This window comes from Amblyraja radiata, chromosome 6, assembly GCF_010909765.2.
Source record: "Amblyraja radiata isolate CabotCenter1 chromosome 6, sAmbRad1.1.pri, whole genome shotgun sequence".
Classification (NCBI taxonomy): domain Eukaryota; kingdom Metazoa; phylum Chordata; class Chondrichthyes; order Rajiformes; family Rajidae; genus Amblyraja; species Amblyraja radiata.
Window position 1 is genome coordinate 33,920,110 of NC_045961.1, and position 23,426 is coordinate 33,943,535.

General features: G+C 46.2%; 1 protein-coding gene across 1 annotated transcript; it reads left to right on the top strand.

Annotated features, from left to right (window-relative positions):
• Positions 1-16,134: 16,134 nt before the first annotated feature.
• On the top strand, positions 16,135-20,803 carry fzd4 (frizzled class receptor 4). Its single transcript, XM_033022462.1, has 2 exons — positions 16,135-16,778; positions 17,780-20,803. Exons 1-2 carry the CDS (start codon positions 16,524-16,526, stop codon positions 19,109-19,111), a joined length of 1,587 nt encoding a protein of 528 aa, XP_032878353.1. The 5' UTR covers positions 16,135-16,523; the 3' UTR covers positions 19,112-20,803.
• Positions 20,804-23,426: the final 2,623 nt, after the last annotated feature.

Genomic DNA, 23,426 nt, shown 5'->3' on the forward strand with positions numbered 1-23,426 from the left:
GTTGCGGAAGCCCCGAAAAACGGTCTCCCACCAGGGACCCGCGGGCTCCCGGTATTACTGTCCACAGACCTGCGGTAGGAGCTTCCGAATCTCCGGGTGTCGGGTCACAGCAGCGCTCCACCACAGCTCCACCTGCTCCGGACTCGGCCAGCTCCATGATGGTGAGTAAATCCGCAGCTCCGCGACTGGAGCCCCAGGTCATTCCTGTTGGAGGCCGCTCCACGTTGCAGCCCCAACGACAACGGAGACCCGACAAAGAAAAGGTCGGGTCTCCCGTGCAGGGGAAAGACCTTAAAGTTCCCCCACCCCACCCCACACCACACACATACCCCGACAAAAAAAACAATAAAAACTACATAGAACAAGACAGAAAACAATAAAAAGACAGACGGACTGCAGAGGCCGCTGCTGACAAGAGTCGCGCCGCCCACAATCAGGACATTAGTGTTTAAAAAATCTTGAGATTCTCACTCTTGTCATCACCGCCATGAAGGCCACGCCCCTTCCGGTGTGAGGGGGAGGGACTATAAAACCCAGGAAGTGTGGGTGCGTAGCTCAGTCTGTACGCAAGATGGCGAGGGAGAGGTCACGACACTCTGGCTGAGCTGGGAAACTACAGAACATTGTGAGTATGCAATGTACTTGAATAAATGATTTGTTAGCCCTTAATGAAAAGGAAATGAGTTGTTTTGCCTGCCCTGTGCTTGAAACTGCAATGGCAATGGAAAGTAAGTGAAAATGCAATGAGCTGTTTGGCTTGAGTCTGCCATGTCTGCTTGAAACTGCAATGCAATGGAATTGTAGTGAAAATGCAATGAGCTGTTTGCCTTGAGCCTGCCCTGTGCTTGAAAGTGCATTGGCAATGGAAATTAAGTGAAAATGCAATGAGCTGTTTGGCTTGAGCCTGCCCTGTGCTTGAAAGTGCAATGGCAATGGAAATGAAGTGAAAATGCAATCAGCTGTTTGGCTTGAGCCTGCCCTGTGCTTGAAAGTGCAATGGCAATGGAAGTGAAGTGAAAATGCAATGAGCTGTTTGGCTTGAGCCTGTGCTTGAAACTGCAATGCAATTGGAAATGAAATGAAATGAGTTGTTTGGCCTGCCTGAAACCACTAATTTTGGCCCACAAGGTCCCTATTAGCCGAGAAACCAGTCCCTTTTGCCGAAAATGCCCGTATTAGCCCAGGAGGGGCATTTTGGCCCAAAAGGCCTATGCCAGGCCAAGAAAAGTCCAGAAAAAGTGCCTTTCACTGAGATTTCACTCAGACTTTTTTTTAAAGAGCCCCTTTGTCCCATCAGGCATATACTATCCCAGGAGTCCCTTTGGCCCATCAGTAAGTATTCCCCCTGCAAGTATTAAACCTCACCCCAGTATTATTTTCCGTCCCTTCATTTGCTCCCTGTGAGATCCAGGCCAGGATAGACTTTTCTCCTTCATTGCTGTGATCTGCAGAAAAAGATGAAACATGTCTAAAATTGATTCTCAACCCTCTCCCCCTTATCTCTCAGAGTTTCTCACCTGTTTTGGGCAGAATTTCTGGTAGTTTCTGAGCTGCCAGCCCAGTGACTGAGCTGCCAGCCCACCAGGCCCGAGTGACTGAGCTGCCATCCCACCAGGCCTGAGTGACTGAGCTGCCAGACCACCAGGCCTGAGTGACTGAGCAGCAGCCCAAGAATCCATTCGGCCTACAATGTCCACACTAGCCCTCTGGAAACCAGTACCTTCAGCCCACAACACCCATACGAGCACTCCTGAAAGCCCCCGCGGAGGTTTCCAACGGGACTTTCGGAGGGACCACAAGTGGCCCAGCCCCGTACCTTACCCCCAATACCATGTGCTCTAATTTTGCCCACTAATCTCCTATGTGGGACCTGATCAAATGCTTTCTGAAAGTCCAGGTATACGACATCCACTGGCCTTGTCCATTTTCCTAATTACATCCTCAAAAAATTCCAGAAGATTAGTCAAGCATGATTTCCCCTTCATAAATCTATACTGACTTGGACCAATCCTGTTACTGCTAATCCAATGTGCCGCTATTTCATCTTTTAGAATTAACTCCTGCATCTTCCCCACCACCGATGAAGTCAGGCTGACTAGTCTATAGTTCCCTGTTTCTCTCTCCCGCCTTTCTTAAAACGTGGGATAACATTAGCTACCCTCCAATCTACAGGAACTGACCCAAAATCTATAGAACATTGGAAAATGATCACCAATACGTCCATGATTTTTAGAGCCACTTCCTTAAGTACCGTTGGTACTGATGGATGCAGACCGTCAGGCCCTGGGGATTTATTTGCCTTCAGTCCCATCAGTCTACCCAACACCATTTCCTGACTAATGTGAATTCCCTTCAGTTCCTCCGTAACCCTTGGTCCTCTGGTCACTAATTCATCTGGGAGATTGTTTGTTTCTTCCCTAGTGAAGAAAGATCCAAAGTACCTGTTCAACTCGTCTGCCATTTCCTTGTTCCCCATAATAAATTCACCAGTTTCTATCTTCAAGGGTCCAACTTTTTTATTTTTCCTCTTCACATACCTAAAGAAGCTATTACTATTCTCCCTTATATTCTTGGCTAGCTTACCTTCGTACCTCATCTTTTCGCCCCGTATTGCCTTTTAATTATGCTCTGTTGCACTTTAAAAGGTTCCTAATCCTCTGGCTTCCTGCTTATCTTTGCTATGTTATACTTCTTCTATTTTATTTTTATACTGTCCTTGACTTCCCTTGTCAGCCATGGTCACACCTTACTCCCCTTAGAATCTTTCTTCCTCTTTGGAAAAAATCTGGAATAAAAATAGAAAATAATAGGAATAGTAAGTCAGGAAGCATCGATACAGAGAAAAATAAAATTAACATATCGCACAGATGCCCCTTTATAAGAAATTTTAAATAGCAGTAATAAATGAGTTTTAAAGTGCAATAAAGTGGATGGGGGATGGCTAGGGAGATTGATGAATTAACAAGGGAAAGTATGTGATGGAATAGAAGGTAGGAGATCGAATATATTAAAAAGGGCGAGAGTGCAAGGTTACAGAAGAAGGTAAAGAAACAAGTAATAAAACCTTTGACTGGAGGACAGAAGCAATATCAATATATGAAACTCAAAGATAATATATCCTGAATTTTGAAAATGTGAAATAAAAGATTTGGAAATATTGTCCATTTGAAATTCCTGAATTCACTGTAGACTCTGGTATACTGTAATGTACCCACACTGCAAATGAGCTGTTGTTGCTTCATGTACCCACACTGCAAATGAGCAGATGAACTTCATTAGAAGAGTGCCCGAGGCCACAAACACAAAGGTCAAAGTGGGGGAGAGAATTAAAGTGAGAGTGTACCATCACTCTTTTTAAATGTTATCCACAAGTAAAATAATACCAGTTTGACATGCATGTCTTAATTTTATAAAATGTAGTACAGTCTTTTTTCAGTAATGTGTTTGAATTTTTGATAGGACTGTAGCCCTAAATTTTTAAAAATAAAAAGAACATATAATATAGAAGACAGACAGATAGATGGATGGATGGGTAGTTAGATAGATAAATCGATCGATAAATCGATCGCACCCGTTCACACTGGTTCTATGCTATCCCACTTTTGCATCCATTCCCGACACACATGGAACAATTTACAGAGGCCAATTAATCTATAAATCCACACGTCTTTGGGATCTAGGAGGAAACTATACCACTTAGGAGGGAGTTAGATGTGGCCCTTGTGGCTAATGGTATCAGGGGGTATGGAGAGAAGGCAGGTACAGGATACTGAGTTGGATGATCAGCCATGATCATATTGAATGGCGGTGCAGGCTCGAAGGGCCGAATGGCCTACTCCTGCACCTATTTTCTATGTTTCTACTTGGAGGAAACCCACAGAGTCACAGGGAGAACGTGCAAACTTCACACAGACAGCACCTGAGGTCAGGATCGAACCGGGTCTCTGGCACTGTAAGGCAGCAGCTCTCCTCACTGCACCAGCACGTTAACTTTATTTCTCCTCTCGCAGGCACGGCCTGACCTGCGGAGTATTTACAACAGTTTCTGTTTTTCATCTATTATCTTTCATTTACTTATTTGCAAAAAATGTTTTATATATCTGATGAATATGAGTATGCAACATTATTTATTGTATTAAATATACGTCGCAAATGTAGATAAAATAAAGGAAGTCCAGGATTCATCCTGGGGGCACTCTATTGAGCACTTCCACCACACTAACTACATTCTCGACATATCAAAGATCAGTTACTTCCTTCCAAAGGTTATTTTCTTAGTCAACACTCTATGTAAACATCCCATTAACCATTTCGAAATTCCTTTCTGTAAACGATTAAATGAGTTTGGAATTCAATGGACTCTGAGAGCCGGTAGAAACCGTGTTCAACAAGCCTTTTGCCATCAAACGAGTGAACCAGAAAGTTCCTTGTATTTTGCAGACTAGTAGCTCATCGTCATATCTCAGACGCTGCAAATAGTATAATATGACAACACAATTCAATTTGCATCTATTTAACAGATTGTTAAAAATGTGTAAAAGGTTTTCAGAATCTGACCCTGCTGAGTGACAGCGAATAAGCTACCAGTTAAAGGGCACACATCCCACTTTTTGTGTGTCTGTGTGCAATTAGAGTCAGTAATTATGAAGGATAGGCCAAAGCCTGGAATTACATTCACGGAGGGCAGACATTCACTAGTCTGGAATGTAACTGGCTCGCAGTGTTTGTGTTTTGATAACAAATGCCTGAGAAATATTTAGTTCCAAAAAAAAAGTTCCACTCACATACGAAGTTGACAAAGAGTCAGCTGGTTTCACTCTGTATAACTATTAATTTATGTCAAATATCTCGTTGACTTTCGGAGCTATGCACATACATTAAAAAAACACATACACTCATATAAGGCATGTTTTGAAAATACCAGTAGAGATCTTTTGAGCAGTCCTACCCTGACGCAGGTTTGTAATCATTTAGCAAATTGTTTAGTTTTTAAATTTAATTGTCAGATTTGGGACAATTAAATCCCAGAAACTAATTGTCGGATATCCGTAATATATTCAATAGTCAAGCAAGTGTGATTGTCATTATGTCCGGGCAAGGGGACAAATAAATTAGTGCTTGCTGTAGCTTTAATGCAATAACATACAAATAAATATCTAATAATCAGTCATACAATAAATTAATAATCAGCAATACAAAACTAAACAAAGACATAATAGTGCAGAATTGAAGTTTGCTTAGCAACCAAAACGTCCATAGTAGATCAGAGTTGCTGCGAGAGGATTGTGGTTAGGTTTGTGTAGTGTTCATGAGCCGAGAAAAAACTGCGGAGAAGAAACTGTTCTTGAACGTGGAGGTCATTGTTCCTAGACTCCTCCTTTTACAACATAGCCTGGGTGGTGTGGATCTTTGATGATACTAGCTGTCTTTTTGAGGCATTGTCTTCCTTCAATGGGGAAGTCTGTTCCTATGATGTACAAGCAATGTCTACCACTTTAGGAATAGGAATAGGGATACTTTATTGTCACATGCGATTAGGCACAGTGAGAGTCTTTGCTGCATACCGAATGTGTACAAATAGCAGCCACCTACTGCGCTGACAAAGTTACAAAGCACGTCAGCTCCTCCTTTTGTCCCCCACCCCAACAGTTCCCCCACACCGGGTCCCCATTGTCCATTGTCCTCCCTCACGACGGTCCACCCATGCCGGGTCCTCCATTGTTCTTCCCCTCCCCCCTCACAGTGGTCCTCCATGCTCTCATCGACCATCGGCCACGAGTTAACCGGCGAGGCCTCTCCACCGCAGAGGCCCCATCATTGCGAGGCTTCACCGCTGCTGCCACCGAGGCCTCACCACTGTCGACGGCCCACTTCACGCCTCCATGGTGCTGACCCGGGCCCCAGCCGCAGGCTTTGCCGACCCAGGCTTCTACCCGGCGGGATCCTGACCCGGGCTTCTACATGGCGATCCGGGAGGCATTGAGACCACGGCACCTCGATAGGGCTGTCCCACTTAGGCAATTTTTTCGGCAACTTACAGTCGTAGCAGGTCGCCAAAAATGCGGCGACTGGACCTTCCCCCCCCTCCTATGACAATGTTCTCAACAACCTACCATCTGGTCGACGTCAAGCTACGGTGAGCTACCGAAAACCGGCGACAAAATTGTCACGACTTAGGACGTCCACCCACGACCACCCCTACGACAACCTATGACCACACAGGCAACAACCTACGACAACCAAAGTCAACCTACGTCCACCCACGACAAGCAATGACAAGCAACGACCCTGTCGGCGACAACTGAAGGCAACTGAAGACAATTCAGTCGCTGGTACTGTCTCCGGTTGGCATAAGTCTCTTCCTTCGGGGGATGCGACTTTTTTTCTGTCGTATTTCCCGTCTCCGTCTGCGCCGAGGCCTAATGGCGGAGCTGGCGGCCTCGGAGCTGTGGTGGCGGCAGCGGCAGCGGAGACCCGACTCGGCCACGGACCTGTGGCAGCAGCAGCAGCAGCAGCGGCAACGGAGACCCAACTCGGCCCCGGAACCGTGGCGGAGGCAGCGGAGACCCGACTCGGCCTCAGAGCTGTGGCGGCGGCAGCGGAGACCCGACTCGGCCTCAGAGCTGTGGCGGCGGCAGCGACCACCCGCGGAGTTTGAACCGGCCCGTTCGTGGAGCACGGTTGAGCCGCGGGATTTACCATCACCCGGTGGGGTCACAACATCTGCAGCCTGGATCGCCATGGCGCAGAGGGAGAACAAAGAGGGAAGAGACAGAGACTTTAAGATTTTGCCTTCCACCACAGTGAGGAGGTGTTTGGTGAACTCACTGTGGTGGATGTTAAATTTGTGTTGATTGTGTGTTTTTGTCATTTTTTATTATATGTATGACTGCAGGGAAACGAAATTTTGTTCAGACCGAAAGGTCTGAATGACAATAAACACATCTAATCTAATCTAATCTAATCTAATCTAAGGATGACGTAGGTTGTCGCCATTGGAATTCAGCGAGGTCATCACCCCGCGACAACCTACGTCACCTGGCGTCATCCTGGCGACAACCTACGACATCACCAACGTCAAGGCCACTGTCGCCGAAAGGTTTTGAACATTTCAAAATCCAACGGCGACAAGAAAAAGTTACAACACTTGAGGAGACAATTCACGACAATACAGGCGTCACCCTGCGACCATGTGGTGACAGCCTATTTTCCGGCTGTCGCCGAAAAAAATCGCCTAAGTGGGACAGACCCTTAAAGGCCTCCGACTGCATTCCCAGTCCACAGTCGCGGCCCGTCGGGAATCCTTAAGGCTTTATGCAGCCTCCTTAATTCCTGAACATTCGAGCTACCGAACCAGACCGTGATACAACCAGTCAGTATGCACTCTACCATAAACCTTTCCAAGTTAGATAAACTATTTGATGACATGCTGTTTCTCAATCTTTCAAGGAAGTAGACATTGGTGAGCTTTCTTTGTAATTGCATCAATGAGCTAAGTCCAGGACAGATCTTCAGAGATATACTGTCCAGGAACCTGTAGCTTACTATCTAAATGGCGTCAAGTTGGGAAAAGGGGAAATACAACGGGATCTGGGGGTCCTTGTACATCAGTCTATGAAAGTAAGCATGCAGGTACAGCAGGCAGTGAAGTAAACGAATGGCATGCTGGCCTTTATAACAAGAGGGATCGAATATGGGAGCAAAGAGGTCCTTCTGCAGTTGTACAGAGCCCTAGTGAGACCACACCTGGAGTATTGTGTGCAGTTTTGGTCCCCTAATTTGAGGATGGACATTCTTGCTATTGAGGGAGTGCAGCGTAGGTTTATAAGGTTAATTCCCAGGATGGCTGGACTGTCATATGCTGAGAGAATGGAGCGGCTGGGCTTGTACACTCTGGAGTTTAGAAGGATGAGAGGGTATCTCATTGAAACATATACGATTGTTAAGGGCTTGGACACACTAGAGGCAGGAAACATGTTCCCGATGTTGGGGGAGTCCAGAACCAGGGGCTACTGTTTAAGAATAAGGAGTAAGCCATTTAGAACGGAGACGAGGAAACACTTTTTCTCACAGAGAGTGGTGAATTCTCTGCCTCAGAGGGCGGTGGAGGCAGGTTCTCTGGATGCTTTCAAGAGAGAGTCAGATAGGGCTCTTAAAAATAGCGGAGTCAGGGGATATGGGGAGAAGGCAGGAACGGGGTACTGATTGGGGTGATCAGCCATGATCACATTGAATGGCAGTGCTGGCTCGAAGGGCCAAATGGCCTACTCCTGCACCTATTGTCTATTGTCCATTGAAATTTATTGACTCTCTCCACCACCATGTCACAGTCTGCCCTCTCCTCATTCTCATCCACTTCACCTCCCAGTACTTTTCCACCGGTCACTCGTTCTCCTCACCTGCCTGCCTGCCACTCCCCTCTCATCAGCCCAACTCTCCTCACCTGTTGCACTCAGTTGCCTCTGATCACCAATTAACCCGGTATATAGACTCTCCTCACCATTCACACAGTGCCAGATTGTTCTCAGCATTCATGCAAGACTCTCCAGCGATTTCCCGACTTCCTGCCTGGCTTCGACTCTCCTGTCATCTGTCCCTCGCTGGTTTGTTTGCATCGTGTGTTGGATCTCCTGGTTACCGGACCTTCCGCTAAACCCGACTACGTCTCCTGCCTGCCCCTCTTCAGAACCCTCGCTCAATCCTGAGCCTCTGTGTGAGTACGGTGTACCCATTCCTGTGTTACTACTCTGTGTTACAGTATCGTAATAAAGTTCGTTACCAACTATACCTGCCTGATTCTGTGCTGCTATTGGGTCCAAGCTATACCCGTTACAGTACAATCTGGCCAACAATGGACTCAGCGCACACAACGTCTCCGTCAAACCGCTTCGAGAGGATTGAGCACACGCTCCTGCAGCACAAAGCTATGCTCACTGCCTCCAACTCCGAGGTTCGACAGGCTGTGTCAAACCAGGAGCAGGCATTGGTTGCACTAGCCACCCAGGTCCAACAGCTGACGACCACCCTCGCCCAGGCTACACCCCATGCTTCGCCTCCGGCTCCGACAGCACCAGCTCCCGGTCCAGGACCATCACCTGAGCCCCGGGTGGGAACCCCGGAGCGCTACGCTGGAGACCCGGAGGGCTGTAACCCATTCATCACGAACTGTTCCATTCTCTTCGCCCTACAGCCCTACACCTTCGCCCAGGAAGCAGCGAGAGTGGCGTTTACCATTAATCACCTGACTGGCAGAGCTCGGCTGTGGGGAACGGCTGAATGGGAGCGACGCACGCCGGCTTGCTCCTCTTTCCAGGCCTTCGCCGCGGAGCTTCGCAAGGTGTTCGGTGAGGTTTTGATGTGTCCGGACGCTGCGGGAAGTCTGCTGGGGTTGAGCCAGGGGAACCAGAGCGTCGCTGACTTCGCCATTGACTTTCGCACCAGGGCCCGTCAAAGTGATTGGAACGCCCCGGCCCAGTGTGACGCTTTCTTGCTGGGCTTGAATGACTATATCAAGGATGAGTTGGTGTCCCACGACCTTCCTTCTTCTCTGGATGGGCTTATCGAGCTAACGACCCGTCTGGACCGACGCATCCTGGCGAGACGTCGGGAGAGGCGACAGGGACATGCGGTCCGCCAGCTATCCACCCAAGCTCGTTTTCCTCCGGAGACTGGACTACCCTCGTCGGGGCAACCGTCGAGGCAACCCGAACCCATGCAGGTGGGTCGCACCAGTCTCACCCCCGAGGAACGTCGGCGTCGGGGGAACCTCTGTCTCTACTGTGGCCTGGCGGATCATTACATCTCCAAGTGTCCAGTAAAAGGCCAGACTCACCAGTAGCGGAGGAATTACTGGTGAGTCGAACCTCTGAAGTTTCCTCTGCTCGACGCCCTCTTTGTCATGCCCGTCTGCTGTTGTCTGATGGTTCTCACACCCTCGCCACCTTCATAGACTCTGGTTGTGACATTAATCTTATGGACAAGGAACTAGCCCGCCAGCTTGGCATCAGTTGTGTTCCCCTGCCTGAACCTGTTCCCGCCAACGCCCTCGACGGCCATCTCCTGGGGACTGTTTCTCACCAGACGGTCCCAGTGCGCATGCTCCTGTCTGGTAATCACCATGAGACCATCCAGTTTCACATCCTGCAGTCTCCCCTTCTTCCCCTCATCCTGGGTTACCCCTGGCTTCGGTGACACAACCCCAACATCGACTGGAGGACGGGGGTCATCTTGGGTTGGAGCCCTTCCTGCCACCAAGTGTGCCTGAAGCAAGCCTCAGCTCCTCAACCGGCCACCTGCTCCAGTTCTGCTCCAGATCTGACGGGGGTCCCAGCCGAGTACCATGACTTTGGGGAGGTTTTTAGCAAGTCTAGGGCCACCTCCCTTCCTCCTCATCGGCCCTATGACTGCTCCATAGACCTCCTGCCTGTTTCCGCTCCTCCTAGGGGTCGCCTTTACTCCCTGTCCGCCCCTGAGAGAGGCGCCATGGAGAAATACATAAATGACTCCTTGGCTGCTGGTCTCATCCGTCCCTCCTCGTCTCCTGCTGGGGCTGGGTTCTTCTTCGTGGAGAAGAAGGACAAATCTCTGCGTCCCTGCATAGATTACCGGGGGCTCAACGGCATCACGGTGAAGAATCGCTACCCTCTCCCACTCATCTCCTCTGCTTTCGAGCTCCTGGAGGGGGCCACCATCTTTTCGAAGTTGGATCTACGCAACGCCTACCACTTGGTCCGCATCAAAGAGGGAGATGAGTGGAAGACCGCCTTCAACACTCCCACGGGACATTATGAATACCTGGTGATGCCCTTTGGCCTCACCAACGCCCCGGCCGTCTTCCAGGCTTTGGTCAATTACGTTCTCGGAGACATGTTGAACAAGTACGTGTTCGTCTATATTGATGACATCCTCATCTTTTCACGGAACAAGGAGGAACACGTACACCACGTCCAGGCAGTTCTACATCGGCTCCTGGAGAACTCGCTCTTCGTTAAAGCTGAGAAGTGCGAGTTTCACTCCCCGTCAGTCTCTTTCCTAGGATACATAGTTGGCCAAGGGAACATCAAGATGGACCCCGCCAAGGTCTCTGCCGTCACCACCTGGCCTGTTCCTGACTCCCGTGGAGCAACTCCAAAGGTTCCTGGGGTTCGCCAATTTTTACCGACGGTTCATCCGTGGCTACAGTACTGTGGCCGCACCCCTCACGGCACTCACCTCCTCCAAGGTTCCGTTCCGGTGGTCTGCCGCGGCCGACGAAGCTTTTCAGACACTCAAGACACGGTTTACATCGGCCCCCATCCTCCAAGTTCCGGACTCAGAGAGACAGTTCATGGTGGAGGTGGACGCCTCCGACGTGGGGGTGGGAGCTGTTCTGTCCCAGCGGGCTGCTGGGGACCAGAAGCTCCATCCATGCGCCTTCTTCTCCCGACGCCTGACCCCTGCTGAGAGGAATTATGACATTGGCAACCGAGAACTGTTGGCGGTTAAGTTGGCGTTGGGGGAAAGGCGTCACTGGCTGGAGGGAACCGAGCAGCCTTTCTTGGTTTGGACTGACCACAAGAACCTTGAATACCTCCAGTCAGCCAAGAGGCTCAACTCTCGTCAGGCCCGCTGGTCTCTCTTCTTCACCCGCTTCAACTTCTCCCTCTCCTACCGACCTGGGTCCCGCAACGTGAAGCCCGATGCCCTCTCTCGACAGTTCTTGGCGAAGGAGGAGCCTGCCTCTGGCCCCAACACCATCCTCCTGTCCCCGCACAGGGTTGCCTCCCTCACCTGGGAAGTGGAGGAGAGGGTCAAGGCGGCCTTGGAGAACCAGCCGGGACCCAGCGCATGCCCTCCTGATCGCCTGTTTGTGGTTTCTGCCCTGCGGTCCGACGTCCTTCAGTGGGCCCACAGCTCTCGACTCACCTGTCATCACGGCATTCAGCGGACCAAGGAGATAGTGCTACGGAGGTTCTGGTGGGCATTGCTGGAGGCGGACACTCGGGAGTTTGTCAAAGCCTGTCCCGTTTGCAACCAGCACAAGGTCTCACACCAAGCTCCTGCGGGTCATCTGCTTCCACTGCCTGTACCCCATCGACCATGGTCCCACATCTCCCTGGACTTCGTTACCGGCCTGCCCCCATCCAGTGGTCACACCACCATCCTGACCGTGGTCGATAGATTTAGGAAGATGGCTCACTTCATGCCCCTGCCCACGCTTCCGTCAGCCAAGGAGACTGCCGAGCTCATGTTACTCCACATCTTCAGGCTCCATGGTCTCCCCGTCAATGTGGTCTCCGACCGGGGACCCCAGTTTGCCTCTGTGTTCTGGAGGGAGTTCTGCACGCTTGTGGGGGCCACCGTGAGTCTGACGTCCGGATTTCATCCCCAGTCCAACGGCCAAACTGAAAGGAAGAATCAGGAGATGGAGACGGCGCTGCGGTGTATGGTGTCCAAGCATCCCTCCTCCTGGTCCCAGCAGTTGTTGTGGGTGGAGTACGCCCACAACACCCTGACAAGCTCGGCCACTGGGCTCTCCCCTTTCCAGTGTGCCTACGGGTTCCAGCCTCCACTGTTCCCGGCGCTGGAGAAAGAGGTTTCCTGCCCGTCCGTCCAGGCCTTCATTCGTCGCTGCCGCAGGACGTGGACCCAAGCCAGGGCGGCTCTTCTCCGCTCCGTGGACCGTTACGCCATGGCTGCCAACCGTCACCGCACCCAGGCCCCCACCTACCTCGCGGGCCAGAAGGTGTGGCTGTCGACCCGGGACCTTCCCTTGATGGTGGAGTCCAAGAAGTTGGCACCCAAGTTCATCGGTCCCTTTGAGATCCAGAAGGTCATCAACCCAGCGGCTGTGAGGCTCAAGTTACCTCGTTCCATGCGGGTCCATCCTACGTTCCACGTGTCCAGAGTTAAGTCAGTCCGGGAGAGCTCCCTGGTCCCCGCAGTCCCTCCTCCTCCACCTCATCGACGGAGGCCCCGCCTTTACGGTGCACCGCCTCCTGCGCTCCCACCGTCGCGGGAGGGGTCTCCAATACCTGGTCGATTGGGAGGGTTACGGTCCAGAGGAGAGGTCCTGGGTTCCTGCTCGACACATCCTGGACGCCTCCCTCATCAGGGAGTTTCACCGGCGTCATCCCGACCAGCCGTCCAAGTCCGCCACTCCTAGAGGGGTCGCCGCCCCTGAGACTCTGTCCCCTCTTCCGTCTGAGGCGCCCAGTGGCGACGATACGGAGCTTTCCTCTGATGCTATGGAGGAGGATGCGGACATGGATGTCTCGGACGAATATTAGCCCTCCTCCGGTCCCCCTCCTCCCACCCAACTCTGCGTGGGATTGGGTTTATTTTCTTTATTGTTTTTTTTTTTTGTTTTGGGACGTCAGGAGCCGTCCCTTGAGGGGGGTGTTCTGTCACAGTCTGCCCTCTCCTCATTCTCATCCACTTCACCTCCCAGTACTTTTCCACCGGTCCCTCCTTCTCCTCACCTGCCTGCCTGCCACTCCCCTCTCATCAGCCCAACTCTCCTCACCTGTTGCACTCAGTTGCCTCTGATCACCTATTAACCCGGTATATAGACTCTCCTCACCGTTCACACGGTGCCAGATTGCTCTCAGCATTCATGCAAGACTCTCCAGCGATTTCCCGACTTCCTGCCTGGCTTTGACTCTCCTTTCGTCTGTCCCTCGCTGGTTTGTTTGCATCGTGTGTTGGATCTCCTGGTTACCGGACCTTCCGCTACCCCGACTACGTCTCCTGCCTGCCCCTCTTCGGAACCCTCGCTCAATCCTGAGCCTCTGTGTGAGTACGGTGTACCCATTCCTGTGTTACTACTCTGTGTTACAGTATCGTAATAAAGTTCGTTACCAACTATACCTGCCTGATTCTGTGCTGCTATTGGGTCCAAGCTATACCCGTTACACACCAACCTTTTGATGAAGACAGCTTCATAGATCCTTGGCTTTCCCTTCCTGAAGTCAACAGTCAGCTCCTTGCTCTTGCTACGCTGGGACTAAGATTGTTGTTCTGGGTTCATTGAATAAGATTATCAATCTTGTTCCTGTATTTCAACATTGTTACAAGCTATATACCCAAATTATTGCAGTAATTTGCTAAAATAGATAGCTGTTTGAATTTATGTCCTATAATTTCAAACCTATTCTTGGGTGGTTTTTTTATTGTTACTTTACCCCATTAATGTTTTATTTTAATGATTTTGTAATTTGAATATACATCATATCGCATTGCAGTAAATTGAATGACCCGGAAATAACTGGTGGAATCTAATTAACGACGGTCGTAACAAATAAATCATGGTTAGATTGATTCTATAGAATCGATGGAACACTATAAAAAGCATATTATTAGCTCTTGAGTAATCTTACATGATTATTTTTATTTATTGGATTGTAACTTTTCACCGAAATTAAATTAATATTGTATATCTTTGTGTGTGAGCCTGTGTGTGAAAAGGCATGAATAAATCTGGTCATTAGGTTAACATTTCCTCAGATGGTCTTGATTTAATATTGTGTTTATTTTCTTTTCACTAGTTGATATACAGCGTCTCCAGATGTCGTTCGTTGAAGGAAGCCAAATGCATTGTTATTGTCGTCTTGGTCGTAAATATAAAGCGGAAAACCTGCTACTAAATCCCACGGTTTAAAATTGACGGATCGGCGATGTTTATATCCCAGAGTTTTTAATTATTCCACGCTACTTTTCCAACTTTGAAGACTGAAGATCATGGATACCTAACAATAGTGAACAGAATGTATTTTCCTTAATAAAGATAAACTTCGCGGGAAACCATTCAGAATCCATAAAAAAAAAAATTTTAAACGAAATGTTATATAGATTCACAGGTCAACGCCCTGAAACCAGTCTCTTCACGGACCTGCAGTGTAGTCCTGTTTGTGTTGCTGATTTCCAAAAGACACTGTGATATACAATCATAAAGCTGATGTATCGTAACGCAATACCTATCTACGTTTTAGACAATGGGGGGGGAAATAAGATTTGTTAGATGCTGGAGTAATTTAGCGGAAGGTAGACAAAAGTGCTGGAGAAACTCAGCGGGTGAGGCAGCATCTATGGAGCGAAGGAAATATGCAACGTTTCGGGCCGAAACCCTTCTTCAGGCTGAGGGTGGGGCGGGAAGAAGAAATGAATAGGTGGAGCCAGTGGGCTGAGGGAGAGCTGAAAAGGGCAGGAGAAAGTAAGGACTACCTGAGAAGGGTCTCGACCCGAAACGTCACCCATTCTGTCTCTACAGGGATGCAGCCTGTCCCGCTGAGTTACTCCAGCTTTTTGTGTCTTTCTTTGCCTGAATTTGATGGAAAATAGATTCTAGAATGATTGTCAAAGACATTTTGATAAAAGTGAAAAGGCTAAAGGAAAGCATGGAGCAATGGAGAAGGAATGAGAGGCACCCTTCACCCAGCTGAAAGACAGAGTTCTAAAAGATAACATTGTTCAGATAACCCAGTCCCAACATCTGTCTCATTCTCTTTGTGAAGATGGCCAGGATGGTGGGTGGTGTGGTAACAAGCAAAGAATCATAAACAACCAGGTCCACCCAGACTGGGAAGAATATCCTCCATAAATTGTCTGAAGAAGGGTCTCGATCCGAAACGTCACCCATTCCTTCTCTCCAGAGATGCTGCCTGTCCCGCCGAGTTACTCCAGCATTTTGTGTCTATCTTCGGTGTAAGTTCTTTCCTACACAAGATTTTTAAATGGTATTTTCACCAATATTCATCGGAGAATTAATGGAAATGTCAGCTTAACGTATTCGATTAGCTTAGCACAGAGTTATACAAGTTGACCACTGACTACGGAACAGAAGCGACTAACTAACGATCTTATCCGAAACTTAGTTTTAAATAAGAGACCGCCTCGCGTCTGTTCATTCAGATTTGAAATGTGGGCATGTGTGTCCCGAAAGGCACGGTGCGCGTACGTATGTGTAATTTTATTTTGCACCCTCACTCGCACCTGTCATTGTGGAGTATGAACACGGGCGATGAATAAAATCAGAGGCATTCGGAGGGGATGGGGCGGTACCAACTCTGCGCACTTGGGATTGGCTCTCTGCTCTTCAACTAAAGCTCAGACTCAACCTGAAGAGCTCATCAGACCCGCCTTCTAACCCTGCTTTGACTGGCGGTTCGTTTTGGGAAATCTGCGCACTGAGTGGAGGTTTCAGATGTCAATTTCGGGGTTTCGCTCCATCGTGTTGGGCTGAAAGGTTTTTTGTAGCCTTCAGTGGGGACGGGAGTAAGATGTGTGTGCTCGCTTGGAGTTTGCGAAGCCAATGGTTACGGCTGAGGGAACGCTGGATTCGACAGCATCAGATGCTATGATTTCATTCAACGCATCGATTATCCAAGAAGCAATGTCGTTGAGCAAGTTCAAGTAATTTAAAACAATCCGAACTCAAATGAGAGAAACAAGTTGGTCAAAGTACCACATAGTTTTAGCATTGTTATGTTTATGACTTTTAATGCTTCACTGCAGCAGAATTAGGAGGTCCTGACAATTATAAGGAAATGAATTGGATTTCGGTATTGGATTTCGTAATACTTTACTTCACGGTCTTTCAACATAAGCTCGGAGCTGTAGACGGATATGGGGACGAAGACGATCGGAGATGCGATCCCATCAAAATCTCAATGTGCCAGAATTTGGGATACAATGTAACAAAAATGCCGAATCCAGTGGGTCATGAGTTGCAAACAGACGCCGAGTTACAGTTACAAACCTTTACACCTTTGATTCAATATGGCTGTTCCAGCCAACTACAGGTTTGTAGCATTGAATTTCACTTAATTTATAATTTGCCCTTTGAGTCACTGTTTCCATTGTCAGAGCTCGGCATGTTTATTGAATTTTACTTCAAGTTCGTGCATGAGTTGATAAATAGTGTACAGCGGCCGAAAAAGCTGCTTGGCTTTAAAAATGTGGATGACTAATAATAGTCGTGGTAATTAGGACCTAAATCCTACAATACAATGATGCTAAACAGTGGAGGAGAATTACGACCTCATTTCAAATGGCGCGAGTACCGAGTGAAATAGAATGTCCACTGTGTAGACTTTTTTTTTTAAAGTTAATTAAATTTGTACATCGTATAGGAAAAAAGTGATTTTCATGCAGCAAAGAGCACGAATGGAAATGTTAGCGTGCATTTAAGTATTTCTTTTAAAATATTTAATAATAAAATCCTATTTTAGAGATGAACCACATATATTTACTGCTCGTGGGATTTCAAGTGTATCCCCATCCTTTATCATCAGCCTTCTATTTCCAATGCAATTTTATGATAGGGCTGGACGAACATCTAATGATTTCTAGATGCAGTTCAGATACAAAAGTACTTAGAAACATCCTTTAGTGACTGGTGGTGCTTTATACTGAAACCGCACGCACGCTGCCTTTACGGTGTAAACACTAGGAGTTTTATTTATGAGGTTAGTATTCCTCGTTTTTATTTTTGAAGAAGCAAATGGTTTCAATATGCTGCGACAGAACTTGAGACCTGTGCATCTAACAAACGTCCCGCACATCCAATGAATAAGCTAGTTAAAATTTCAGCCGGCCAATTCCTAAAAAAAGTCAGGGAAAAGGTTCATAGTTAAGTGTAAAACCAAACTCGTTATCTTTCACAGACCATGGGTGAAACCTAGAAAACTGTACACAGTCAGTTTAATGCATTGAAAACATTAGCATAATTTGTAAAGGAATTAAGTCGAGAATTGTGCTATATATATATAGTATTGCCATTATTTTTTTTCTTGTTTTGTAGTTCTTTTTATGTTCAGTTTTTGTGCCGATGTGTACGGAGAAAATCGACATCCCGATCGGCCCGTGTGGCAGCATGTGCCAGTCTGTGAAGCGGAGATGTGAACCTGTCCTAATCGAATTCGGTTTCAGTTGGCCCAAGACGTTAAACTGCAGCAAATTCCCACCAAAAAACGACCACAACCACATGTGCATGGAGGGTCCAGGAGACGAAGACATCCCCTATCACACCAGCAAAACCACCATCTCAGCGGAGGAAGAGTGCACGAGCATGGGCGACAACGTGGATCATTATATCTGGGTCAAGAGAAGTCTCACTTGTGCCTTGAAGTGTGGCTACGACGTCGGTTTGTACAGTCGATCTGCCAAAGAGTTCACTGATATTTGGATGGCGGTTTGGGCCAGTCTGTGTTTTCTGTCAACAGCTTTCACAGTTCTGACATTCCTAATCGATTCTTCTCGATTTTCGTACCCGGAGCGCCCAATCATCTTCCTCAGCATGTGCTACAACATTTATAGCATCGCATTTATAGTCAGACTCACTGTGGGCAGAGAACGTATATCATGTGATTTCGAGGACGCTGCCGAGCCTGTGCTAATTCAAGAAGGTCTCAAAAATACTGGATGTGCCATTGTTTTCTTGCTGATGTATTTTTTTGGGATGGCGAGCTCCATCTGGTGGGTAATTTTGACACTGACTTGGTTCTTAGCCGCTGGTCTCAAATGGGGACACGAGGCCATAGAGATGCACAGTTCCTACTTTCACATCGCTGCGTGGGCCATCCCCGCTGTAAAAACCATTGTTATTCTGATCATGCGCCTAGTGGATGCCGATGAACTCACGGGGTTGTGTTATGTTGGAAACCAGAACATCGATGCAGTCACTGGGTTTGTGGTCGCACCTTTATTCACTTACTTGGTTATCGGAACCTTGTTCATAGCAGCTGGTCTGGTGGCTTTGTTCAAAATCAGATCAAACCTTCAGAAAGACGGGACCAAAACAGACAAGCTGGAAAGGCTGATGGTAAAAATCGGGGTCTTTTCTGTTCTGTATACAGTCCCAGCCACTTGCGTTATTGCCTGTTACTTTTATGAGATTTCAAACTGGAATCTTTTCAAGCATTCAGCAGACGATTCGAACAGAGCAGTAGAGATGTTAAAGATTTTCATGTCTTTGTTGGTGGGCATCACTTCTGGCATGTGGATTTGGTCTGCCAAAACATTCCACACTTGGCAAAAGTGTTCAAACAGACTTGTGAGTTCAGGACAAACGAAACGAGATAAACGTGGAGATGTCTGGGTTAAACCAACCAAAGGCAATGAAACAGTTGTATAACTGCGTGAAATGTTGGAAGAGCAAAGAACAATGTCCCTTTTGTGGGTTTACATAAGTTTGATTTCAAAGCTTTACAAATGAAATTTGCCTTGTTTTTCATCATGTGCATCATTTTTAGAAAGTTCAGAATATATAAAGTTTCTCTGACAGCTTCTGAGAAAATCAGTTAATAGTTTTTTGGGAAACATTGAAAATTACCTAATGTAAAGTTTCCCGAGTCTATACTCTCAAAGGATGTAGCCACTTAGTACAAACAAGGTGGTGACCAGGTTCACCAGATTTCAAGATGTAATATCTCTGCACAGTATCTTCTGGGCAATTATTTAGAACTTGGGGAAATACAGAGAACGCAAGCCAAAGAAAGGTTTTTACAAGCTTCAGACAGATCAATAGAATAAAAGAACACTACAGCAAGGAAACTGACATTTTAGTCCAGCTCTTCCATGCCAACTAAGTTGCCTAACTGTGCTAGCCCCACTTGCTCCATAAATATTATAATGTCTACATGGAAATACTTCAGTTAAAGAATCCTACCACCGTTTACATAGGCATTATGTATTGTACACTGGAAATGTCGAGCAAAATATGATTGAGGCACAACCCTAGCCCAGCATTGCAATCTGGACAGCAAAGTGCACTATATCCAATCTTTGTATGTATTGAAATGGGTTGTTATATATTAATATCTCTGGACATTAAATCTGCCTCCTTATTTTATACGTGTAGATGAACTTGTATAAAAGGACTATAAACACAGCAGGCTGATCGTGGATCAGTGTTAATCGACGTGTGCCCACATATTTAAAATCCTCAGTGCCTTGCAAGCAGATTGACTGCACAGTCTTCCATTCACTGCAACATTAAAGAAAGATATTTTCTACATTTAGGCGTAAATTTCTGCAGAGGTCATTAATGATAATTCATCCTTTGAGGAGTGTTAGTATTGTGCCTGTCAAACTAAAATAGATATGAAGATAATATAATGAACCCTGTAATGAACCTATGCTCACAAATCCACAAGGATGGAAATCTACCATTAGGAAATTGTGCTAGAAATTAAGTGCAGACCATAACATAAAAAGGAAAATCTATTTTAGTGGGATATGCTTAATTTGAATTGTCATAATCTATTTCTCTTTGGAACTATGTATTTCCAGCTTTCTGTGTTTTATACAATCCCATCAATATGAATGAAGGAGAAGTAAAAGCTATGAAAAGCCCTTCCTGTTACAGTGGAAAAGAACAATATGCATCTTGGGGTGACTTGAATAGTTTTTTTATGTAGCTTGCAACATTCAATCATGCAACAGACCCTGTAAATATGCATTGGTTTTCTTCTGTTTCGTTATGTTTTTCAATATGCAGGTTTTAATGTCCATAGAATGACATTCTTACCAAAGTTATGTGTTGCAACTGTAAATATGTTTTGAAAGTGATTGAAGAATTCAGCATTCAAATGTTTTACCAAGAAGCTTCTAATGCAGTGGCAAATGCTCCAAACTGAGTGATAGAGAAAATTACATCTACATATGTGGAGGGATCAAACAAACAATTTCTTTTTTGTTACTATAGTCGGAAAAGACAATTCAGTTGAAATTTTACTGATTTTTGTTGTGTTTAAATCTGTGGGCTGACTGCAGTCAATTTAAAATGTGACTTGTTCATTTTTGTCCTTGGAAAAAGATGTAACAATCTTTTTCCAAGGACAAAAATGAACAAGTCACTTTTAAATAAATAAGTGAAGAACTGCTTCACTATAATTGTGCAGCATTTTCAAAGCAGAAACATAGTAATTGGGAATGCTGGTTACTTATCAGTGTGTCCCCACATCTCCAACCCACAGTCAATATGTACACAGTATTCTGGATTAAATTGTCAGTTTGAGGCCCGTCATTGATTATTTCATGTTTGTTTGTCAATGCCCATGAGAACATCTTTTGCTCAGTGCAGATGGATTCTGTATTATTTGGGAGGGGGGGGAGGGGTACATTACCAAGGAAAGCCCGACATTTTAAACTTTTAACAGTTTTCAGAAACGTTCAAAAAACAGTCTATCGCTTGTAAATGTACTCACTGTAAATTTCTAATTTATGATTGTAAAAAAGACATCTCGTTATTTAAATTACAAGAAGTAAAACAAAGTTATTTTTTGTTTCTTAAGAGTGTAAATTTGATGGACTGCAAAATAAAAGCATTCACATTTTAATGAAACTCTTTCGTACTAACCATTTTGAAAGCCATCATGATATTTTTCTTGATTGCATCTACTCAAGGTGCAATATAGGAACAGTTGCAATGAAATTTCAATGGAACCAAATTTCAGAAAGGGTACAGAACACCAACCACTGTCTCTTGCACATTTAGTTTAATTTAGGTTTATTATTGTCACATGTAAGGAGATAAGTGAAAAGCTATGTTTTGATTGCTATTCATTCAAATCAGATAATACTATATACAGATCCTCATGCCAAACTCAAATATAATAGATAGAGCAAAGGAAAAGATACAGAGTGCAGAATATAGTTCCCAGCATTGCAGCCATAACAGTTCCTAGACAAAGTCCAATGTCCGCAATGAAGTAAAACTGAATCGGGCAGTACCGTAGCTTATGAAAGGACTGTTCAGACGCCTTATAATGCAGAGGAAGAAGCTGTTTCTGAGACTGGGGGTGCTCGCTTTCAAACATTTGTTTCCTCTACCTGGAAGAGGCAGGAAGAAGAAATGACCGGAGTGGAACAAGTCACTGATTACGTTAGCTGCTTTTTCAAGGAATGAGTTTCCAATCACACAGATTTCTATATCTGTAGTACTAGATTAGCTCACCACAAAGTAAAAGATTCTTCTCGATTCCACAGCTCGACAACACACTAAATTTGATTCCCATCTAACAACCAAAAGCACCTCATAATGGCCTTTTTAATTACATAGAAACATAGAAAATAGGTGCAGGAGGAGGCCATTCGGCCCTTCGATTCATTGTGATCATGGCTGATCGTCCCCTATCAATAACCCATGCCTGCCTTCTCCACATATCCCTTGACTACACTAGCCCCTAGAGCTCTATCTAACTCTCTCTTAAATCCATCCAATGACTTGGCCTCCACTGCCCTATGTAGCAGGGAATTCCATAAATTCACAACTCTCTGGGTGAAAAAGTTTTTTCCCACCTCAGTCTTAAATGACCTCCCTTTTATTCTAAGATTGTGGCCCCTGGTTCTGGACTCGCCCCACATTGGGAACATTTTTCCTGCGTCTAGCTTGTCCAGTCCTTTTATAATTTTATGTTTCTATAAGATCCCCCTCATCCTTCTAAACCCCAGTGAATACAAGCCTAGTCTTTTCAATCTTTCCTCATATGACAGTCCCGCCATCCAAGGGATTATCCACAAAATATTTTATTTATTTTGTTTTTCAATAACAAACCTATTATGAACTCTGGCGACACAAGGGACTGCAGATGCTGGAATCTGGAGCAAAAGACAAAGTGCTGGAGGAACACAGCTGGAACTTTCTAAAGTATCAATCCAAAATGTCAACAATTCCTTCACCTATCACCCCTTGTTACTCGATCTGCAAGATTCCGGCAGCAGTTTGATTTTTGCTTGTAAATTTTAGTTCTTTTGGATTTTTGAGTATTTGTTACTTAGAAATGTATCCTCAGTCAGCAGTGCCAAATACATTACAAAGCATTAGTGACTCTGTGACTTCAATGCAACTGCATTTTGGTAGCAGAGCATATAGATGGAAGCCAACATATGTATTTAGCATTGCCTATCAGGCCTGAGGTTGCAGGCAAAATTTTGGAAAATTTTATTGTACTTCAGGCTTCTCCAAAGTTTCTTTTACAATGTTATTCTCTTGGTTGTGATTAGGTTCAAGAAACTTGTGCTAAGTCTGCTGAAGTCAACTGATGAATAATCATGAGTTTCATGACCTTGCATAGAAACATAGAAAATAGGTGCAGGAGTAGGCCATTCGGCCCTTCGAGCCTGCACCGCCATTCAATATGATCATGGCTGATCATCCAACTCAGTATCTCGTACCTGCCTTCTCTCCATACCCCCTGATCCCCTTAGCCACAAGGGCCACATCTAACTCCCTCTTAAATATAGCCAATGAACTGGCCTCAACTACCTTCTGTGGCAGAGAATTCCACAGATTCACCACTCTCTGTGTGAAAAATCATTTTCTCATCTCGGTCCTAAAAGACTTCCCCCCTATCCTTAAACTGTGACCCCTTGTTCTGGACTTCCCCAACATCGGGAACAATCTTCCTGCATCTAGCCTGTCCAACCCCTTAAGAATTTTGTAAGTT